A 24,422-nucleotide genomic window follows, 5' to 3' on the forward strand; every position below is an offset into this window, starting at 1 on the left:
GAACTCTGTCTCAAGATATTGTGGCCAAAAGCTAAAAAAAGATTTAAGTAGGATTTAGGACTGGAAGTTCTATACAGATAAGAACATCTAGTTACATTAGACAGGATGCCTATACCTTCATGCTTCAGTGCATAAGGCAATCACTAACTGACATTAGAAAAGAAAGGAAAGTTATTCCATAATTTTGTATTTTTTTTTCCCCTTTTTTGGCACTTTCCTTTGAAGCAGCTGGTACTGACCAATGTCAGTCCAGTGTCTGGTCCCTATATGGACCATTAAGCTGATTATGGCTACAGAATTCAGTGCTCTGCTGAAGCAGTACTTTTTAAAAAATGTGTCCTGGACCTGTGCATATCTTTCTGCCTGGAACACAAACTAACAGGATATTTTTAGCCTCAAATAAGTTTTTAAAGTTTTACCATTTTTATTATTTAAAATCCCATGGTGGAATACTGGACTTCATTTCAGAAGAAATTAAACTGGTTTAATGTGCGTCATTTTAAAAAGAAGATTCCTTACCTGAACTAATTCTGTTTATAAAAGGCTTATTTACTTTTAGTATCTGAAGCCTAAATCATACCACTTTTCAATAAAGTTTGTGATACTAGAGCAAACTCTTGTTAGCCCAGGTAAATTCAGTTTTAGTTCTAATGGGGTAAGTTAAAATTAACAGTTATATGCAGAAAGGCGTGCCACCTAGCTCTATGGTGTCCTGTGAGGTTAAGCCACAGAATACTGATTAATTCTTAGAGATTTCCTAGCAATACAACCTAATTAAACTTGAGTAAAACATAAAATGCTTTAATTGTACCTAATTCCTGTAGGTGTTGATACTTCATATGGGAACATTTCCTTAAGAATATCTCTTTCTACTCTTCGTTCTTCTGCTGGTGTTTTCTCCACCACCTATAGGAACAAATAGAAGAATTATAAATCTTACCAAACTCAATAGCTTTTTTTCCCCTCTAGTATAGATATTTAGAGTGACCATAACCCTAGGTGATTTGAAAGGGAGAATTTGGTTCACCCAGTGAATTTTAAGAAGTCTTTCCTGGATTTTAATTGTTGGTTTAAGCTTTGTTACTGGCAGCTGTCTAGTGATTTTTGGTGTCCAGATGCATTCAGCGTTGTCCTCAGTTTCCTTCAACATGAAGAATACTTTGTTGTTACTTATGCAGTACTTATACACCAATCAGACAACAATACAGATGATCAAAAGGGACTAGTCATCACCTCTATCATGGCTGTGTTGAGTAGATCACTGGATTGTGTGTGACCAAAGTTAACAGTATGTTTATGAGGATGACCTGTTTCCTCTTGCTGTGGTAAGCGAAAGTGCTGCAATATAGCAAAACACTGACTGCAAAGGCTTATTGGGTTTGAGACAGTAAACACTCGTTTTTAATAAATTTAAATGGGTATCAGCTCAGTGCTCAGTTACCAACATGGTGAAATGGTGTCAGATCATCTCTGTAAGCAAATGAGGTAGCCCATTTCACATATGTGGACACATCTGAAAGCAGAGCCACTAGTTTTTAATTAAAGATTTCTTATCTATTTTTAAGAATGAGTTGTATTCAAAATGAGCAATGCTAAAAAGTGATAAATCCTATTGATTTCTATTAAGAAAATAGTAATGCTGCAGAATAGCATACAATATCAGGTCTAAAATTTTTAGCATAGAAAAAGATTTCCAGAGATAATATAGTCAAACACTCTAGAAGCAGGGGCATGTTAGCTATTTTGGAGGCTTTTGGTTTAAAATAATCCTGCTATTTAATGCTCTAAATTAAGCCACAGACTTGATCAATTTTTCAAAATTCAAGAGCCATGTACTCTCTCTCTGTTCAACTAACTTGACAAGGAATTGTACAAAAAAACCCACACAACATGCTACATTGATGACAGAAGGAGCACAAAAACAGCAAACATGACCCCAGAAATGCAGAATGGCTCAAAACTAAGCAAGTGTTTTATTGGCCAAAAACTTTTAAACTTTACATTCATCAGTCAAGCCATAATATAATGCTAGTTTGATCCGAATACCCTCGTGCCACCTGTTAGAGAACTACACCCTCATTCCCACTTCTGCAGGAATGAATAAATAAATACAAGAACTCTGTCCAGAAATAATAATCTAAATTTTAATTCATTTACTTCAGCTGTCATCAATGGTTTCTTTGGTGTTCTTCTGGGCAAGTCTGAGAATTCACTGATTGACAGTGTAGGAGCTGCATGCTTGAAATTTCCAGGCACCCTATTGACAACCTGCTGAGATTCAAATTGTTCAGACTCAATTAACCAAAATACAAAAGAAAAACAAAATCTTTGTTAAACATTTGGGTACTAAAAGTTATCACTCAGAAAAAAAATAAAAGTGATGATTTAAGAGGAGCTACTTTGGAAGAACATTCTAAATACATTAGTGACAGTTTCAGTATTTTTTTTTCCTTCAAGCTGTTTAGTGACAGAAGCTCACAAACCCTCAAGGCAGGTTTGTTGCACATGTTAAATAAAAATGGACCCTCCATGAAGGCTGTGGTACTGAAGTTCCCCAATCTTCCACTTTTAAGAAGATAGGAATTATCATACTGGCTCAGACCAGGCCAGCAGCAGAAGGCTTCAGGGGTTAGTGCAAGAACATATGCTTATATAAGACTGATAAAATGGAGAGGGAAGCATATCTGACAAAGTAAAAATACATTAAGTATTGGGGGCTATCAAGTAGAGTTAGATTTGTTTAAAGTGAAAACACTTTCTAGTGTAAGTTAAAAGGTACATTACAGAAGGATACCACTTGTATAATTTATTAGATATATTTACTAGGGTCTCGTTGCTTGAAGCCACTATAGTTTCAGCTATGGGAGTACCCTCTGACATTACTGCATCATCTACAGGCAACTGTGCTGTAGTTTCCACCTGTTTGTTTAAAAAAAACAAAACAAAAACAGTGAGTGTAAAAAATAGTCTCTAGGGCCCTGACAATCTCAGGAAAAAGTAAAACGAGTCTAAATTGCAATAAGCCTCTCATCACCCTTTTCCTTGGTGTTCTTCTTGATACTCTTGTAGACTCCCTAGAAACTGCCTGAAGAGGTCCACTTTTTGAAGATCCACTTGTCCAGATAGCCTCAGTTATTCCATCTTGAGAATAGTTCTATACAAGCATCAAATACATTAGCAAGCATATAAAAGCCATGTCCCAACACTGAAGTGTCCATAACTAAAAGCCATACAAGTATGCATATTCCAGATGTAGGTGTGTAGCACACTTGCTTTCCAAATATCTTGCCTTCTAGAATACCTGCATTAATATTGGATATCAAGTGATTATACTCAACACTACACTTAAGAGGCTTCCTATTTATATGGAGCTGAACAGACAACGTATTATGATTATCAGAACAAAAAGTGACGGCTATCATCTCCAGTAAGTGTAGAGTATAAATGGTTTACATCATCACTGGCTAAAACCTGATCTCTGGCTTGAACCTGGAAAACCACTGATGAGTGATATGCCATTTTACATTTAACCCAGATATCTCATCTGCATAGGTAAAAACAAACCTCTTGTGCATCTGTGGGAAGAGGTGTTACCAAAACCCTCTACTCAGATGCAGTTTTATCTCCTCTGAACACAAGATAGGGAGGTTTCCAAAGACAAATACAGCAGTTTGAAATTGATCAGAAATTGTTTGCCTAACCACCATCTGTGCCTTTGAAAGTTCCCCCCATAACTGTAACAAGTTTTATATCCATAAATTAAGCTTTGCCCATTCCTTATGGCCAAGACTTGAGAGACAATTAGTCAAACCTAAACCAGTCCATTAGATACTAAAAACAAGTGTCATACTAATGTTGGAAAACTCCTAAGTTAAATCTTATTCTAATGACTTTATATCCATTGGAGGAATGAGGTCATTCACCACAGTAATAGTATTGTGGGTTTAAGTAACTGGGAACATCATTTTCAGGTTAAGTCTCAGAGTGAGGAAAGACCCCAAATCTACAGAAGCAGCATAAAAAACTGCAGTTTTACACTGGCAACTTGAAACACAATTAAAAATCCCAAATCCATAAAATAGCTAATATTAAACAGTTAAAAAAAAACCCACCTATTTGAGGAAAAGACGTTTACACTAGTTAAAAAAGAGTGAGCAATAATCTGAAGCCAGTAGCAAAACAAATGTAACGTGCACATTCTCCTTTTAATTAATAAATAAATATAAATTCAGGAAGTTTGGTAGTTTGTTATCATTTATAAGATAGCTCTTCCTAACACATTTGGGGGGGGGGGGAAAGAGGCACGGAATTGCTTGTTTATTGTTGCTACAAATCCAGTAGGAGTACAAGTTTTTATGTAGGTAAGACAAGTTATAGTCTCCTAAACTTTTCAATTACTAAGTAGTGAACTTTTAATTGGATTTTGAGAAAACATTACTTCCCACTAGATCCTAAATTTCATGGAGTAGGCTAAATCTGAGCCTAAACTGTTGGCAATATTTCTTTAAATTGTAAGGAAAAAAAACCCCTCTTCTCAAATTAAACAATTTTCCTTTCAAATCTAACCCCATCTTCTCTGCTCCCCACAAATTTTGGATTATGTCCTTTCCTAAAAAGGACAGAATTTTGGAAGCTTACTGTACTTTACTGAAGTTCATTCATAAATCTTTGCCTGTTACAGGTTTTAGATTATATTGTTTGCAGCTTTAACCACTCAAAGTACTTTCAGCTTCTACTGTGGGCATTTAGCATTTCCATTTACTAGATTTTAAAGAATATTAATAGGTCCAGGTCAGCCTAGCTAAAGAGAGGGTTATGATGGTTTAAACCAATAAATAGTCATAATTTTGAAAGACGTGTGTGAAGAGTTTTACTATTCTGAGTCAACCTGGTGAATTGGATAAGATACCAGCTGAATTAGCACTGGATCATATAGGTGCAGATTTCAGACTCAGTGGAGTACTATTTTGGCAGACCAGATGCATTTGAACTACTTTGTTTGGGGTCTTAGATGCCTCAAGAGATCAGGCAAGAAAGTCAAATTAACACTTATTTGTTTAATCTAGGAGGTTGTGAAAGCAGGTTGTTTTCTGAGGGTGTTTTCACATATATTTCTCCTGTTGGTTTGATAAAACTGCTAAGATAAAAAGACATTCAGGTGACACTGCAAGGAATATTTGATCTCTTGGGGTCCTGGGAGAGAAGGGGTTTGTTCTGAGTACAGGCATGTTTATTTTGCCAAGTGGGTCCATTCAAGGGACACATTTTAATGAAATGGACATTAAGGCAATGACTTCACAACACTCTATCTTAACTTCATTTCCCATTATGGTTCTATGACAGGATGCTACTGATTTCAACAAGACAGATGTCGGCCTGCTCTCTCTTGAAAAAAAAAAAATATGCACATTCCAGGATAGAGGCCTGATTTTTCAAGAGATTTGGGCATGCCAACATCTGTCACATTGAAATCAGTGGGAGCTGCTGGAAGAGCATCGATACTTTTTTTTTTTTGGGAGCGGGAGGGAGGGAAATCAGGCAACTTATTTAGGAATCTAACTTGAAGTATTCAGTTAAAAAGGATTCTTGGCTGATTGTTTAAATATCCTTTAAAATAATATTGTGCGGTCAACAATTTTGAATGTTTGCTTCAACTGGAAAGAGCAGAAGTGTTTCAGTAGGACTCCTTGATTTTGATTCCCATCAAAGTGAACTGGAACAGTTGTGACAATAAGTTACATTACCATATGTCTATGCATGTCCCAGCCCAGACAAAAATTAAGTGGTACTTGTATGTCTGTTTCAAAAAGGTATCAGACAAAATTAGTAAGAGTTCACCATTTCTGAAACAGCCATTGGTGACAAATTCCAGAGAAAGGAAAGATTCAGAGCAGTGTGCACTAGTATCAGTGGTTGAAACACCATTTTAAAAGAAATTTTTCTATTTTGTCCCCTCATACTGCCAGCCCACCCGTATCAACATAGCACAGATCGCAAAGTTCTGCAAAAGCCAGTTACTCAAATAGTTGCTCTACAATGATTCCACTACCTTTCTTCAGCAAAAAGAAATGTTAGTCAGGCCACTACACTACTACCAGCCAGAACTGGATCATCTGATGAAATACACTAATCTGGACAAAAGGATATTCACATTGATATGCTAACTTCACAAGGGTTGATTAGCTACAGGTATTTGATACATCAAACTCCTGAAGTCCACATGATCAACTCATTTGTTAAGAAATGAATCTAAACACCCTAAAACCCAAACACAAAAAGCCTTCATTAAGCAAGCTAGAGTGTATTAGCATTTCAAAGTGAGGCACTCAGAAGTTAGTAAGTGCTCATATGTGTATGCATTGATAGTATTTGACCATACAACTGCAGACTTTTTCCACGCATAATATGTTCTTTTCTTAGGATAAAATTGGTGGGGAGGTTACGTCCTCACTCTAAAGCACAGAGGCACTAAAGCCTCTCAAACAGATACCAGGATATTTTAAATTAAGCAAACAATTATTTTCCTTAACTTTGTTCTAAGAGAACTTTACAGAGCTGGTTTTGCTGAAGGTTCCAAAAAATGTTTCTTCGAGACATTCAACAAGGAAATGTCAGTAATTTGGCAAATCTATAAGTCACTGAAAATGGTTTTATAATGGAAAGTGTTATGCAACCTTAACTACAGCAGTGCTGCCTATAATACCTTAGAAAAAAGCAAAAGCTAAGATTAGCAGCTATATTCTGCTAAAGTTCATTGTTACTGAGTAGGCAAAATATTAAAAAATAGCTCCAGGATTAGCTAAGACTTGGGTTGTGGTTAATTACTGCACGATTCCTGGAAAACTTGTGATAAACAGTTTAGCCCACTTAAGATATTAACCATATGCGAATATTAGTCGAGCAATATGAAAAATTCAGCTACTGCAAGTATACTCACAATTACAAGTTGGTAAGAAAATGCCATTAAAATAAAGATACCTGATTATGTTCAGCAACTCTTCTTTGTTTGAGTGTTACTGGAGTCTTTGTCTTGGCTTTCAGTGGTTCTCTCTTCTCAAGTCTGAACTCTACCTTGGGATCTGAGAATAAAAGTCAATCAGTCACCATTACTCTTTGGCAACTGAAAGAGCCAAAATCAAACAGGAGAGCCTACTAACATTCTACCTAGGAAAAAAAAAGTGGTTATCTTAAGTAACGGTCAAGACCATAACATAACCCAAATAATGCACTTCATTAAAATAGACCATTTTAGCTGCCAGAATGGTTGAGTTATAACTTGTAATATTCTCTTAATATAACTAATATAGGCAAGTTCGCATTGTGACATACCGCTTGCCAGTATGCAGGTCACTCCAGATGGGTTTGTGTAACCCCAGCCTGCCAGTCTCATCCTTGCTCTCACCAGCCATGGTTATACTGCAGGGTGACTCCAAAATGCTCTCAGCCCTGGATTTTCCAGGAAATGTATGTCTTGTATACCCAGCTCTCCTGGGCAGTCCAAATATACAAAGTCCATTATTCCTTTAAGGAAATAATATACACACAAAACTTGCCACCTTAAATGGTGTTACCTACACATTTCAACTTAAACATGCTACATTAGATAAAACAAGTTTATTAACTATAAAAAGATTTCTAGTACTCAAAATATGAGGAATAAAAAAGTCAGAAATTATTTTAAAAGATAAAGTGCTTTCTAGTACTCATAGATTCAAAGCAAAAAGTTTCTCACCATACACTTCCAAGCAGCATTACTGACCAAACTTTTCAGGTCAGGACTCCTCCTCCAAAGTCCAACTCCTCCTCCTGAGCAAGTCTACACTTACATTTAATGAAGATGCTAAACTGGCTAGAGAGCTCTCCCATTGGCATAGTTAATCCACCTCAGTCCCTCTTTGAAAAGGATTTCAAACTGAGAACCAAGAGACCTAGGATCAAGTGGAGGAAGGAAACCTCATGCTGTTTCTATACTAAGGCTATGGCTACACTAGCACTTCAAAGCGCTGCCGCGGCAGCACTTTGAAGCGCTAAGTGTAGTCAAAGCGCCAGCGCTGGGAGCTGGGAGAGAGCTCTCCCAGCGCTGTCCGTACTCCACCTCCCTGTGGGGAATACCGTACAGCGCTGGGAGCCGCGCTAGAGATAACGAGGTTAGTTCAATCAGGGAGGATGAGGCCCTGTTCTAGCAGTTGAGTGAAAACTAAGGGAGGAGAAACTGGTTCTGTAGTTGGCAAGCCATTCACAGTCTTTGTTTAATCCTGAGCTGATGGTGTCAAATTTGCAGATGAACTGGAGCTCAGCAGTTTCTCTTTGAAGTCTGGTCCTGAAGTTTTCTTGCTGCAGGATGGCTACCTTAAGATGCTAGCAGGTGACTAGTAACTGCACACCGCAGTTACTAGTCACCATAAGATGCTCGCTAAATTCCTTGAAGCAGACAGAATGATTTGCTCCCTGATTGGATTCAAGTTTCACTTATGTCAGTTTTACCCTGAATCTATAGAAAGTCCATAGCTACTCATTTTAGTGTGAACAAAAAGTTTCTATTTCTGCAATATTCTGAAAGATAATGCAGCAAATAAATAAGCAATCAATTTGCAACCGCCTAGAAGCTAAGGTGATAAGTAACAGTCACACGGCTTTGTCAAGAACAAAATTTTGTCAAACCAACCTAATAGCTTTATTTGACAGGGTAAAATGAGCCTTGTGGATTGGGAGGAGGGGGAGGGTAGATGTGGTACATCTTGATTTTAAGGCTTTTGATACTGTCTCGCATGACCTTCTCATAAACTAGGGAAATACAACCTAGATGGAGCTACTATAAGGTGGGTGCATAACTGGTTGGAAAATCGTTCCGAGAGTAGTTATCAATGGTTCAGAGTCAAGCTGGATCCGGGGTCCCGCAGGGAATATCTTCATCAATGATTTAGATAATGGCAACAAGCACACTCAAAAAGTTTGCGGATCATACCAAGCAGGGAGGGCTTGCAAGTGCTTCAGAGGACAGGATTAAAATTCAAAATGATCTGGATAAACTGGAGAAATGGTTTGAAGTAAGCAGGATGAAATTCAATAAGGACAAATGCACAGTACTCCGCTTAGGAAGGAACAATCAGTGGCACACATAAAATGGAAAATGACTACCTAGGAAGGAGTGCTGCAGAAAGGGATTGGAGGGTCATAGTGAATCACAAGCTAAATAAGAGTCAACAGTGTAACACTTACACACACAAAACCACACAAGCAAACATCATTCTGAGGCCTTGGCTACACTGGCGCTTTACAGCGCTGCAAGTTTCTCGCTCCGGGGTGTGAAAAGAACACCCCCCTGAGCGCTGCAAGATACAGTGCTGTAAAGCACCAGTGTAAACAGTGCCGCAAGCTAATCTCCACGGGGAGGTGGAGTACATGCAGCGCTGGGAGAGCTCTCTCCCAGCGCTGGCGCTGTGACCACACTCACACTTCAAAGCGCTCCCACGGCAGCACTTTGAAGTTTCGAGCGTAGCCAAGCCCTGAGATGTATTAGCAGAAGTGTTGCAAACAAGACACGAGAAGTAATTCTTCTGCTCTACTCTACTGATTAGGCCTCAACTGGAGCAGTGTGTCCAGTTCCAGGGAGCATATTTCTCCAGTTTGTCCACATCTTTCCTGAAAGTCCAGAGAAGAGTAACAAAGGTGATAAAAGGTCTAGAAGACATGAGGGAAGAAAAAGAACTGGGTTGGTTTAGTCTGGAGAACAGAAGACTGAGTGGGCGGGGTGGGGTTGGGAGGGACAACATGATAAGTTTTCAAGTACATTAAAAAGGTTGTCACAAGGACGGACGGAGAAAAATTGTTCTCCTTAACCTCTGAGGATAGTACAAGCAATGGGCTTAAATTGCAGCAAGGGTGGTTTAGGTTGGACATTAGGAAAAACTTCCTAGCTCTCAGGGTACTTAAACACTGAAATAAATTGCCTAGGGAGGATGTGTAATCTCCAAACACCTGTCAGGGATGGTCTACAGTAACTCCTCTCTTAACATTGTAGTTATGTTCCTGAAAAATGCTACTTTAAGTGAAACGATGTTAAGTGAATCCAATTTCCCCATAAGAATTAATGTAAATGGGGCGGGAGAGGGGTTTAGGTTCCAGGGAGAAAAAAAAAGTGTGTGTGTGTGCACACACAAGTGTACACAGTACAAGTTTTAAACAAATAATTTAATACTGTACACAGCAATGATTGTGAATCTTGGTTGAAGTGATGGAGTCAGATGGTAGAAGAGAGTGGGATTTTCCCAGGGAATGCCTTGCTGCTAAATGATGATCTAGCACTCAGCTGAGCCCTCAAGGGTTAACACATTGTTGTTAACGTAGCCTCACACTCTGCAAGGCAGCAAAAATGAGGGAGGAGACATAATAGACGCGTGGCAGTGGCTGCAAACATTCCCTGCGGAAATTGAATGTGATGATGAACCCACGCTATCCCACTGGAGCGCACCACTCCCTCCACTTTCCAAAGTGCCGGGGGAGGGCGGGGAGAGAGAGAGAGAGAGACACTGACTGTGTGGAGCACACTGCCTCTTTAAGTACACTGACACCACTAAGTACACTGCCTTTTTAAGTAGATCAGCAAGCTGAGACAGCAGGCTGCGGCCACGCCACCCAGCCCGGCCCACCGGAGCAGGCTGCGGCCAGGTCAGAGACATTGTCCCCTGGCCCTCCCGCAGATAAGGTGGGAAGGGATGGGATGGGGAGTCTCGGACTAGAGATGGGGTTATGGGGAGGGTGGTCACAGGGGTTACTCCTGTGACTCCCAGCTCCCTCTCCCAGTCAGGGTAAGCAGCTGGTGCACTGGGACACTTTGTTTACTTAGGTTTACCTCCCCAGTGGCTTATCCTGATGGCCTGGGAGCCAAAGTTTGCTGACCCCTGAATTATAGGGTCAGCTTATGAACGGGTTATAAAAATTTTCCATTTTTATTTATCCATCTTGGGTGGTGTCGTCTTATAAACGAACCGGCTTATACGGTACTCATTCTTAACTTAACTCAAGCAATTTATATTTACTTTGAGTTTCCTCTTTAGTTTTACCTTCTTCATTATCACTGTACTGGTCAGAATCATTATTTCCATTCTGTCTGGTGTTCTCAGCTGATGAAGAAACTGTTGGTAGAGGTGTCGAAGACCCCAACTCTGGGCCTTGTTCCTTCAGTTTCTGCAATTTCTTCTCATAGATCTTTCTTGTAGTAGCTGTAACAAGGCAGAAAATATATTCAAAAGAATTAAGATAGATTGTGCACCTTTACTTGACTCCAACGTTGGACCTTCCTGGTTTACAGACCCTTGGCGGTCTTACTGGCTACTTCTCTTACGACTTGCTTCTGTCTGTTTGGCCAAACAGGTTTAGAAAGTAAAAAGCTACTCACAGGATGTGCCTGCTTAAAAAAACAACAGCCAACAACGTCAGAGCATTCTACTCACCTGTTTTATCTAAACTTAGATTCCTTGAGACACGCTATAATATGAAGAGAGCATGCTGGATCTTTGCTTGAGCCATAAGTGTCCCTTCCCCAATCAGTCATGCAAGTGACAAGTTAGTTTCATTGTCTAGTTGTTGGTGGGTAAAAAGGAAGACTTATTAATAAAGGGCAACTAAAATGATTAGGGGTTTAGAGAGGGTCCCATATGAGGAAAGATTAAAGAGGCTAGGACTCTTCAGTTTGGAAAAGAGAAGACTAAGGGGGGACATGATAGAGGTATATAAAATCATGAGTGATGTTGAGAAAGTGGATAAGGAAAAGTTATTTACTTATTCCCATAATACAAGAACTAGGGGTCACCAAATGAAATTAATAGGCAGCAGGTTTAAAACAAATAAAAGGAAGTTCTTCTTCACGCAGCGCACAGTCAACTTGTGGAACTCCTTACCTGAGGAGGTTGTGAAGGCTAGGACTATAACAATGTTTAAAAGGGGACTGGATAAATTCATGGTGGCTAAGTCCATAAATGGCTATTAGCCAGGATGGGTAAGAATGGTGTCCCTAGCCTCTGTTCGTCAGAGGATGGAGATGGATGGCAGGAGAGAGATCACTTGATCATTGCCTGTTAGGTTCACTCCCTCAGGGGCACCTGGCATTGGCCACTGTTGGTAGACAGATACTGGGCTAGATGGACCTTTGGTCTGACCCGGTATGGCCTTTCTTATGTTCTTATTATGTTCTTAATACTGAGCTAAGACTCTCTTTTCTTCAACTAGTAAGGGGCACAGATCTGCCTGTCAGTCTTCAGCTTGCTCACAGGTTTGGTTCTGCCCCCAGAATTAGTCATTGAAAGTAAAGAATGCCACTTGGGCAAATGCCTGACATCCATGGCATAAGAGGAGAAAGTGTGGAAGTATCAAAAAGAATTTGGTCTACTGTTAGGTTATCCATACACAAAATCAACCCCTAGAGGCACAATAATTAAAGGAATCATGGACCTCCTAAATAGCAGTTTTCAGCTTCTCCAGGATCTGGTCTGTACACAGTTGGCAGCTATTGGCTAGTTTCTGGGGGGGACCCTAAACAACTTCCTATAAGAGGGACAGGCAAATCATTTCCTATCAGGTGCCACAATCAGAAATATCAGTACTTTTATGAAAGTACTCAAGGAGCTGTGGCTAGACAGACAAATGCTGTTTAATGAAGGAACCTCCTGCAAGTGGTATAGATAGGTAGGTAAGGCATATCTCCTTCAGATCTATAGGAGAGAAAATCTCTGGGAGATGGCTACTAGGGTGTACATCAGTGTCTGCCTCTCAGAAGCTTGTTAAAAGTAATTCAGATAAATTATTTCTCTCTTCCCACACGATCAGTTATGAACCAAGATTAGCAAGCAAGAAAACAGTTTCTATTAAAAATATCTAAAGTAGCATTACTTCCTTCCTACTCGCTTTCTTTTATGGGCTATTTGAAGTTTAAATCTGCATTTGAGAGTTCTGATCAATTTCTCATATTCCTTCTGGGCTATATCCAGAAGTCATTCATCTAATGTGGTAAGCATCCAGCTTTCTGCAAACAGAAATATACTATCAAATCATTCTGTCTGCTTCAAGGAATTTAGCGAGCATCTTATGAGTTTGCCCTGAATCTATTTACCCCTATTGCATTAGTTCTCTTGTATTTGTTGTTTACTAAGAAACTTTAGAACTATTGGATTTATAAAAGATTTTGAGTATGGCTTATATTCTTCTTGAATCGATTCAGACATTAGAGCCTTCCTAACTTCTTGTCCAGAGAGCTTTCCCACTTAATACTTAGTAGTGCCAACTGTTGGGCCTGGATGCCCACTTCCACTAGGTATAGTATAAATACAAGACAACACTGTAGTCCATTATTCCAGCTATGAAACACAGGATACCTAAAGAGGCAGCTGATGACTACAGAGATCTTTCAAAGTGGAGTTTCTACCCACAAAAATTTTATAGCCTGAAGATGTACGAGGTCTAGTGCATCTCTTCCATATCAGAGATGCTCATGCAAACCCCATGGAGCCTGTCGATGCCCTGAAAGTAGCTGATGTTGCTTTGTTTCTACTCAAGCATTAGCCTACCAAGTTTTCTGCCAAGATGGAGTGGCAGTGACTTTCTCAAGACAGTGTGATCCATTTTTGGTAAGTCACCATGTCTGTTCCAATTCAAATTAAAGAATCTTCCCAATTATAGGTTAAGCATTTGGATTTTGCAGGTGGCTCTTCCTCCAGCGTTACTTCAAGGGTTTTACGTATGTTTTTGCATACTTTGGGACAGAAAGTCAGCACAAAAAAATCTGAGACAGGCAGTGTGGACTAACGTATCTCTGTAGTTAACAGTTCCATTAGAGCTCTGCTGCAGAGGATACGAAACAGGCTAAGTATATACCTACACCAGCAATTCAGATGTTTGATTCTATTCCCTATCAACTGGGGAAGGAGTCTTCCAATAGCAAGCAGTTTAGAGTAGGAAAGTTCAATCTTTGGTGTTTTAAAGAGACTACTGGCACCATCTCACTGCAGTCACATTCTGCGATTTGAATATGCATCCCCAAGACTAGTAAAGGGATTTTTCAGGGAGAGGGAAGAAAAAACCAAAATAAACAAACTTATAACAGGGAATTGCAGTGTGAAAGCGTTTAAATTTGAGTTTCCACCTCTGCTTTCCCAACAGCTCCCTAACATTACTGTGCATCATGTTTTCTTCAAGCCAGCTTGCTGAGTAATGCAAATTCTCTCCTGACTGGTCAGTCTGCTGTGCAGGTGACCAATGAAGGTCATGAGCCACAGAAAGATATATAAATTATTGGATATATGGAGGTCTAATACCCAGTTTTTCAAACCTACTCCATGAATTATATTTGTTCAGACTATGGGGGGGGGGGAGAGGGGGGAAGTGTTCTGAACAAGGCAGATGAAAGTGATTTTTAAAAATCAGATGATCTAAATATTTTTATAAAAATAAGCCTATTTAAAATTAAATTTGAAGGTATGACAACCTATGTTTAGGCCTAAACTTACTGTAAATTATGTTAATAGATTATATTAGATAAAATATTATGCAGTAGATGTTTGACGCTGAAGTTTCCAAGGCAGTCAAATGACTGACCTGGTGGAAGTCACTGGCAAAGCACTTGGAACCAGAGTTTGTTGAAGTACTGAACTATCTTTTGACAGCAAGAGCCTCTTCTGCACATGCTTTCTTCATGAATGTGTCAGCTTTGAAGTAGTAACTGAACTGAATAAATTGAAATGGAGTTGAAACAGCAGGAAAGTTTATCTTCCTCTTCCAAACTACAAACATGAACTAGGTGGGAAAGGATGAGAGCTACAGTTCTAAAAATCTTGGAAGGATCTGATGACCAGAAACAAATCAGTTGACCTAACTACAGTCAGTTTTAAATGCAAGATACATTTTGATAAACTTATTTTACCTTGTGTATCCAGCACATTTAAGGTAGCTTTATTTTTTAAACAAAAAAAGCAAATACTGTGGTTTTGTGCATTTTTAATTGCATTCCAGTTTTCATCCAAATAGAGATTGACACAAATCACAAGTAAAAATAATCTAGCAAATAAATAAAGCATCAGTCACGAAAAGATGGATACAGAGTCTGACTGGGAAATGAAAGGAAATGAGACAATATCGGTCAGCATGAGAGGCAGCACACCAAGAGCCTAACCACTGTTAAATTTGTTTGAATGGGCCTCTTGGCAATGTAGAGCATGTTTTAATGGATTACAACCAATTAGCCTCTTTTTAGGGAAGTAACTAAAGTACAAAAGCAAAACAAGATTAAAATAGATATAAATCGAGGTATGCTATTTGTTGATTTAAAATCAATCCACTAATTCTAAGGTTGTACAGTTAGTCTTCTCATTAATGTAAATTGTTTAATTTCACATGTATGGGTATTTAAGTTAAATTACCTGTTTGGAGTACAAACTGTTTAGCAATGGTTGTTTTAATTACTTTCTGTTAAAGAACCAGAAGTGTATTTTATTTTACTTAAATAATACTTCACAGAAAATCTAGACTACCGTATTAGCTCTTTACACTGTAAGCTCTGCAGCACAGACCATATATTACTTATGTGATGCAATAGTTGTATGTAATTATACATAATAAATCAGTAGTATTTGATATCTTTTACCTACCTAAAATTGGACCAGGGGTCACTCCATATTTTACAAGTTGCTCTTGAAGGTCTTCATTACTGAGCTCTGTTACATCTAGGTCATCTTTCTCCTCCAGCCTGGGCTTGTCTGTTTTCTTTGTGGCTTTCTGTAAAGGGAAAAGAAAAAGAAAAAAAAATGTACACCATTTCTCCACGCATTACAAAACCAAAGTCTTTGTCCCTGTTGAAGGAGTAGAGGGAATGCATATGGGCTGTACTGAAGCAATAGAGGACAGCAGTTTTGATATTCACTCATTTTTGTTTAGTAGTGTTACCTTTATCAATACCAGATAAAAATATTTCACACAGCATGGAAGTCTTAAATGAACATAGGCCAATTGTCCAGTTTTAGACGTGAAAGAACAGTGTGTTTTAAGAGCCTCGGAGATCAGATCCTACACATTTTTCTTATCTTCTATGCACAGGCATCATAGGTCTTATCTTTTCTACAATGGATAGATCAGGTCTGGAAACTTCCCCAACGCCTATTTGCCTGAAGACTACACTTACTAGCCCATCAAGCTGAAAAATACCTTTGCCGTCACACCCCACAAGCTCTGTGTGTATTTAGTTTCCAGTAGCATATCTGCACACCTACCCATCCTGACCTTGCAGGACTCCACTACCCTTGTGGACACACAGGAAGTTTTGGGCCTTCGAGCACCTCTTTCCTCTTACAGTAGTAATGGGCTCATGAGCTACTCTGCTCCTGCCAGTCCCCACCATTCCCTGGAGAGTTACATACATTTTAGTAAAAAAAAATCCCCAAATCCTATCTACATTATTGCTGCCACTATTGCTACCACTGGTGAAATTCTAGGTTGGTCACTGCAGACAAAGCCAGGGCAATCAGCAAACAGTCACTGTCTACAACTTTTATAACTCTCTGCCAAGCTGCACTATTCCTCAATAGGAAACGTATTCATGTCTCACCTGAAAATTTCCTTTCTTGGAGTAACGAAGCCTGCAGATCCATAACATTGGGTACTCTGCTCTCCACAGCCTTGGAGACTAACCAACCCTGTCAGAGGCAGGAGAGCTGTGGCTTCACCTCTGAAAAACTGCCAGTTGCTACACTTCCATAGCCTAGAAAAAGCTAATTTTCCTCTATATCTGAGAGGAAAAAAGTAAGTAAAGTATTAAGACTAAACAGAAAAAAGCCTCCTGCAAAGCAAGGATTTCAGTGAATAACTAACTGAATGCCAATAATTTGCTATCCTTTTCCAATGAATAGCCCATTCAGGGTGGGAGGGATGTGAGGACCTCCTTACTCCAAGAAAGAAAGTTTTCAGGTAAGATACAGATAAATTTTCCTATTCTTGCTTGTAATGAAGTACATGGCAGATCAGTGAAATAAGGATTTTATAGCTGTGTCCACTAAGATGGGGAAAAGAGGACCATATACTGCTATGTACAGATGTTAAAGGGGATAGGATAACCCTTTCCTGATCGTTTGTGACACTAGTGAGGTGCACCTATCTACCAAATCAGCATCCAATTACAGGATGTCCAGCTTGTAGAATTCAAAGGCGATATAAACAGATGACCAGATAGCTGTTTTAACAGATTTTCTTGTGTGAGGCAAATGATATTTCTGCTCATGAAGTTGCCACAGCTCTAGTGGAGTGAGCTCTGATATTGGAAAATGGAATTAGGCTTTTTGACTTTTATAGTATGCTTCCGAGATGCAGCATCTCAGCCACCTGGGGGAGGGGAACCCCCAAAACAACAAAAAAACCCTTTCCCTTTGACACTGGATAATAAAGTACAAGAACATTTGTCTTTCTGACCTGACCTGTGTGATGAATATGCACTTGAGAGGTCTGCAGACATCCAAAGAATACCAAAATTTGTCTTTGGAGTGCAATGGAGCTGGACAGAGTTCCTAAATCAGCTATCCTGTGCTCAGGCAAGACTATCATAAAAAAAAAAAGGCCACTTTAATGGTTAGATAGTAATGAGACACCTTAATGAGTGGTTCAAATGCAGGGTCTATAATGGCACTGAGATCACCAGGTAAGATTCAGTATGAGAACTTTATGCATATCAGGAAGATGTTGCTCTTGTAAGAAAAGTGCTAAAAAGCTGGACATCTGGGGAAGATGAAATTCACTACTTATCTACTGCACTAAGGATTCTAGACAAAGCAGCAACCTGACCTCTGAGAGCCTGAAGTGCCAGGCCTAATCCAAGTACATTTTGAAGAAATCTGAGAAAACGTGGTATTGATGCAAATGGGGGGAGGGGGGGCGCAACCCTAGCATCAGTAGTTTAAACCTCAAATGGGTCCATAAATATGCTGAATTAGTATATTTATTTCTGGAAGCTGAAGTTGTGGATATTGGCACACTAAATCTCTTTGGCCTCAGAGGCTCTGTTCAAGAACCAGGCAGCTAGGCTCGGACTGTCTGGATTCTGATCCAGATCTCTCAAAGTGCATCTTCACCACAGATCAGGTCAGAAAGACAAAATGCTCTTGTACTTTATTATCTAGTAGCCCTTGTAAGATCATCTCTCTTCTGAATGGAAAGCACATGGGAGGTATTCATACTTTGTCAAGGAGATCAGAGAACCAGCCCTTCATGGCCAAACTGGGGATACCAGAATTACCAGTGCTACTCTCTCTCCTGAAGCATTCTGGTAAGGAGAGGAAAAGTGGGGGAACTTTTTGGTCATCTTTGTAAGAAGGTATCTGTTGCCTTGGTTGTGAACCAACCAGAAAGAACAATGCTAAAACTTTGTGATTCCAGTTGGAGGCAAATAGAGCTACTGCTGAGAGACTAAATTTCTTTACCAGGAGATGACACCCCTTTGGGCATAGTTCCCATTCTCAATTATCTAATTTTGCCTTCAGAGCAGTCAGCCGCAACATTCTATTTTGACTTTAATGTTTAGGGAGCAAATGGGCAAAAGGAATGCGCAGTCAAAGGCATCAGGAGGTGAGCTTCTCTCTGGAGGACTGTATCTGCCATTATACTCCATGGATGTGAGCAGGGGAACCAGGTGCTGAGTATTATTTGCCCTGCTACACTCTGCAGAATTATGCAGCTTGAGGGAAACTGATTTCACTGTGTGCCAACTAGAGGAATCCCATGAATCAGACTCTTCAGAAGATGGGATAAGAGAACATTTTCTTTTTTTTTTGTAGTGTTATGTGGGGCAACTAGAGGGGTCTGAACAGCTGAGAGACCACTTTCTTATGCCTCCCCTTGATCCTCCTCCTCAGAAGGAGAGAGAAACTTCAGACTTCTGGTTCCTGGGGGTTGGGGAGGGGAGTGGGTGGTCCTTGTGGTTACCCTTTTGCACAGCTGTCTTTTCCTGTAAAAGGTTTGTACTGGACTGGGTCAAAAAGGGGGCTTCCCAGGGTCTCATACTTCGTTCAAGTGAGATTCCTGCATGTGGCCTGGAGATGTGATGGGTACCAGGCTCCAACCCTGAATGTTCAAAGGGAGTCCTTGGTCTGTTTGCTGCAATAGACTACACTGCTGGTAGGAATGGAGGAAGGGGTTGGGCTCAGGGGCCCTGTACTAGGCACACCTTGTCCCTGGATCCCTGTCAGTAGCTCTCTGCCACTGCAGCAGCAGTGCACAGCTGCTCCGCTGAGAATGTGGCTGAGAATGTGGACTTTGGTGATTGGGTGGGAAGCTTTGCTGACTCTTTGATACCATGCTTCCGCCTGCTGTGGGGAAGGGGAGAGGAGAAAGGGAGCCACTGCTTGCTGATCTCAGGCCGATGCAGTTATCTGTGCCAGGCCTCGGAGATTTTGCTATTGAGATACTGTCACTGCTTTCTGGGAGCTGCCCCACTGAGGGAGGAAGGCTGCAGAAGCCCTGCCCCTGCCTTAGAACTTCAGAGGCCTGGGTCTCCCCAGAACAGGCTCAGATTCCATGTAAGCACTTAATCAGCAGAGGAGATGCAAGAGACAGTGTCTAGTTTTCCCCCCACTTAGCCTTCTCTGCCAGAGTTCCAGCAACTGTCTAGCTGTTGATTCAGAGCAGCTTTTAGCCTTGTATAAATTTGCAAGCAAATCTGCTCTTATTTTAGGGATCACACTACTTTAAATAAAATTAAAGGGGGCATTAGTGCCGGGGTTTGATAGTTCCAGCATCTCAACTGAAACTGGTTGGTTATCAGTTGCTCTGGATTTTCCACAGAGTAATATGTATCTTCTTGGGCTCTGGAGCGGAGACTTGGGCCTGGTCTACACTAGGATCTTAAATCGAATTTAGCAGTGTTAATTCGAACTAATCGCTCAACCGTCCACACCAGGAAGCCATTTAATTCGAACTAGGGGGCTCCTTAGTTCAAATTTGGTACTCCACCCCGACAGGTGGAGTAACGCTAAATTCGCACTTGCTAGCTCAAATTAAGCTAGGTGTGGATGCAAATCGAACTTAGTAGCTCCGGGAGCTATCCCACAGTGCACCACTCTGTTGACGCTCTGGACAGCAGTCCGAGCTTGGATGTTCTGAGCAGCCACACAGGAAATGACCCGGGAAAATTTGAAATCCTTTTCCTGTCTGGACAGTTAGAATCTCATTTCTTGCTTTGACATCGGGGCGAGCTCCGCGGCACCTGCAACGATGCAGAGCTCTCCAGCAGAGGAGTCAGCCCAATGCAAGAATAGAAAGAGATCCCCAGCATGGACAGACCGGGAAGTCCAGGATCTGATCGCTGTGTGGGGCGAGGAGTCTGTGCTGTCGGAGCTGCGCTCCAACAAGCGTAATGCAAAGACCTTCGAGAAGGTCTCCCAAGCCATGACACAGAAAGGATACAGCCGGAATGCGATGCAGTGCTGCGTGAAAGTCAAGGACCTGAGGCAAGGCTATCAAAAAGTCAGAGCGGCAAACGGACGCTCCGGAGCACAGCCCCAGACATGCCGCTTCTACGAGGCACTGCATGCCATTCTCGGTGGGTCTGCCACCACTGTCCCACCAGTGACCGTGGACTCAGTGGATGGCATAGTGAACCAGGACAGTTCCTACTTGATGTTCGCCGATGGGGAAGACGACGAAGGGTCCGTGGAGGAAGGCGCAGGCGACAGCGAACACAATGCCGCTTTCCCTGACAGCCAGGATCTGTTCCTCACCCTCACAGAGATCCCCTACCAACCCTCACCGGCCGTGAACCCGGACTCAGAGTCAGGGGAAGGATCAGGCGGTAAGTCGTATAAACAAGAAAATATTTATTTGTTCGAAAACATGTATACCAAAAATAGAAATTCTATCTATAAATACTATATCTAAAAGTTTTTAAAGGGAAACTAAACGAACAGTAGGTCCACACAGAATGGGATGGAACAATAGTCCTCCATGGACAATTCCACAAATGCTTCAAACAGTTCCTCAAATACCCTCTGCAGGAGGTTTCGAGGAAGAGGTGCCTTATTTGGTCCTCCGGTGAAGCTCACTCTTCCACGCCACGACATCCTTAGATACAGGGGAACCATCGCCTCTACCAGCATGGCCGCGTAGGGTCCCGGTCGGTGAAGTGCTTCCCTTAACATCCTTTCTTTCTGCACTCGAGAGACACGCCTCAGGGTAATCTCGTTACTGAAGTGCTGCATCTAATTAGGGCAATTAGCGAATAGTTACTGTTCTTAATGGTTTACTTATACTTTGCATAACAAAGCCCCTCGCTTAGCAGCCACGTGCTGTAGGCCACACAGGAAAAGCATACATTGATCTTTCCCCTGCAGTGTCGGGAGTGGCTGCAAAAGGGTCATAGTATCTGATTTCCAGATTGCCTTTAGCACGACGGCACAGCTATCCGTTAACTGATAAGCATAATGTACTGTAAGGCTTACCAGGACTCTCTGTTAGACGGATTCTGCTATCTCTCCCGACTTCTCCGCTCTCCTGTGCAATGGCGCAGCCAATCAGAGCGTAGGCCAAAATGTTGTGCTTCTCTGGAGACCACGTGACACTTGTTGTCCGGTACGGTCTTCATAGAAATTGACTAGACGGTGTTCACTGTTCGCAAAAATGTATCTGTACAAGGAAATCACTAACTTTCCCCATCACACAGCTTCGGCTCCTTCCCGGACTGCCCCGGCATCCCCCTCACAGAGACTGGCAATGATTAGACGGCGAAAGAAGACGACTAGGGACGACATGTTCGCTGAACTGATGGCCTGCTCCCGAGCAGAGGCTGCAGAGCAGAAACACTGGAGGGAGACCCTATGTGAGCAGCATCGCACACTCATGGAACGTGAGGACAGGTGGCGGCAGGAAGACCAGCAGACCACCCAAACGCTGCTTGGTCTCATGAAGGAACAAACGGACACGCTTCGTCGCCTTGTTGATGTCCTGCAGGACTGCAGGCTGGAGGACAGGGCCCCCCTGCAGTGTCTCTGCAATCACCCTCCCCCGCCAAGAAGTCCTGGCCCCCCTTCACCCAAAAGTACAAGACGGAGGGGTGGTAGGGGCCGTGAGAACTGTCACTGAACCAGAGCAGAGCGACCGTGTACCCCGCACTTCTCACGTTAGATATGTGTAGAAGTGCTTCACTTTTAGGCTGTGGCAGTCCCAAATCCAATGTTCATCCCCCCACTGTTTATTAGATTAATAAATGATTTTTGCTGTTAATCACTATTTCCGTCATGTCTTTCCTGTCAGAGGATTTTTCGTGTATGGGGTGGACAGAGGTTTCATACTTGCAGTATAGCCTACAGTACCAGGGTACAGACTTGGGGAAAGGATCAACTGCGGGGCACACACACACTGCAGTCAGTAGGCACCAGGGTCATTCTGTGTTGTGTATGCTGCCCCTGGTCATTTCGTAATGTGTATGCTTGTCCAGGGTCCTAGCGCCTGCCACGCCATTACTGTGAAGGCAGGCTGCCCTTACGATGCACTTGCAACGGATCCACGAGCCTATCCGCTGCCCTGAGCCCCAACAAGAGCCCTCATCCACGGACAGATAGTCACCCTTCTCCCACACCCATCACCCCTTCCCACGCAGAAACCCGCAGCCCACTGCCGTCATCCAAACCCCTATGCAAAGAAGGCACCACTCGCCCCTTCCTGCAAACCCTCCCCTTCATGCAGAACCACTTTCAGCCGTCCCCCACCCCAGAGACCTACGTAGGAGCAGGAGGATGTCAGTCCTCTATGGAGGAAGCGGTCTGTACGTCAGTGCACACCGTGCCCAGCACAGTATGCGTCCATGTCTCAACACCAGAACAGAAATGCAAAGTAAAAGAAAGATTTATTAATAATGAGTGTAACAATTAATTTGCTTAAAAACGTGCTTTGGAAGTGGGGGAAACTTGGAGAACGCGGCATGTAGCCGCAGATCGAAATCGACACAAACTGACAAGCCCAGGGTCAATTTCTCTTGAAAGCAAGTGGAGAGTCATAGGTTACCCTGATCTCCGAGGAAACTTGCTTTCAAAGCCTCCCGGATACAGAGCGCTTCCCGCTGGGATATTCTCTCGGCACGGGTGTCTGGCTGAGCGTAAACTGCAGCCAGGCGATTTGCCTCAACCTCCCATCCGGACAAAAAGGCCTCGCCCTTGCTCTCACACAGATTGTGCAGCACACAGCATGCAGCAATAACTACGGGGATATTCTTTTCGCTGATGTCCGAGCGAGTCAGTAAGCTCCGCCATCTCCCCTTGAGACGTCCGAAAGCACACTCCACCACCATTCTGCACTTGCTCAGCCGGTAGTTGAAGAGTTCCTTCTCTCTGTCCAGGGCGCCTGTATAGGGCTTCATGAGCCAGGACATTAGCGGGTAGGCTGGGTCCCCGAGGATCACTGTAGGCATCTGCACATCCCCAACCGTTATTTTGTGGTCCGGGAAGAAAGTACCTGCCTGGAGGAGTCTAAAGAGACCAGAGCTCCTGAACACACGCGCGTCATGAACCTTGCCCGCCCACCCGACGTTGATGTTGGTAAAACGTCCCCTATGGTCCACCAGTCCTTGCAGCACCATGGAAAAGTAGCCCTTTCGGTTAATGTAATCGCTGGCCTGGTGGGCCGGTGCCAGGATAGGGATGTGAGTCCCATCTATAGCCCCACCGCAGTTTGGGAATCCCATCGCGGCGAAGCCGTCTATGACAACCTGGACGTTTCCCAGGGTCACCACCTTTGAGAGCAGTTGCTCAACGATTGCGTGGGCTACTTGAATCACAGCAACCCCCACGGTAGATTTGCCCACGCCAAAGTGGTTCGCTACTGACCGGTAGCTGTCTGGCGTGGCAAGTTTCCAGAGGGCTATGGCCACTCGCTTCTGCACACTCAGGGCTGCTCGCATCCAGGTGTCCTGGCGCTTCAGGGCAGGGGACAGCAAGTCACACAGTTCAAGGAAAGTGCCCTTACGCATCCTGAAGTTTCGCAGCCACTCTGTGTCATCCCAGACCTGCAGCACTATGCGGTCCCACCAGTCCGTGCTTGTTTCCCGGGCCCAGAATCTCCGTTCCACACCATGAACTTGACCCATTGCCACCATGATCTCCACTGCCCGGCGTACCCTGCTTTCTGAGAGGTCTGCGCCACTCTCCTCACCGCGCTGCCGGAGCCTCCTCACCCGATTTCTCAGCAGCTGACTGTTGCAGAGGTGGACGATAAGGTGCGAGGAGTTGACAACGGCCATAAGTGCAGTGATGATCGCAGCGGGCTCCATGCTCACAGTGCTGTGGCGTCCGCGCTGTAACCGACCAGAAAAGTGCGCGAACAGATTTCCCGCCGGCGCTTTCAGGGAGGGAGGGCGTTTGTGAGTGACGGTTGAATGATGACAGTTACCCAAAACCACCCTCGAC

At 42.5% G+C, this 24,422-nt stretch overlaps 1 protein-coding gene across 16 annotated transcripts in view; it reads right to left on the reverse strand.

Moving 5' to 3' along the window:
- The window catches only part of TMPO (thymopoietin), a 43,735-nt gene that overhangs the window by 4,332 nt on the left and 14,981 nt on the right, over positions 1-24,422 (reverse strand). Inside the window, exons 2-10 of one of the 16 annotated variants that reach the window (XM_039495119.1) lie at positions 15,639-15,765; positions 11,040-11,222; positions 6,979-7,079; positions 3,035-3,154; positions 2,824-2,919; positions 2,158-2,268; positions 1,234-1,338; positions 1,028-1,141; positions 812-906 (exon numbers count right to left, since the gene is read on the reverse strand). In XM_039495119.1, the coding sequence (XP_039351053.1) occupies positions 812-906; positions 1,028-1,141; positions 1,234-1,338; positions 2,158-2,268; positions 2,824-2,919; positions 3,035-3,154; positions 6,979-7,079; positions 11,040-11,222; positions 15,639-15,765 (1,052 nt within the window). Of the gene's footprint in view, positions 1-811; positions 907-1,027; positions 1,142-1,233; positions 1,339-2,157; positions 2,272-2,823; positions 2,920-3,034; positions 3,155-6,978; positions 7,080-11,039; positions 11,223-15,638; positions 15,766-24,422 lie in introns of all 16 variants that reach the window. The other 15 variants (XM_039495109.1, XM_039495135.1, XM_039495130.1 and 12 more) reach the window with 15 other exon arrangements.

This window comes from Mauremys reevesii, linkage group 1, assembly GCF_016161935.1.
Source record: "Mauremys reevesii isolate NIE-2019 linkage group 1, ASM1616193v1, whole genome shotgun sequence".
NCBI lineage: Eukaryota > Metazoa > Chordata > Testudines > Geoemydidae > Mauremys > Mauremys reevesii.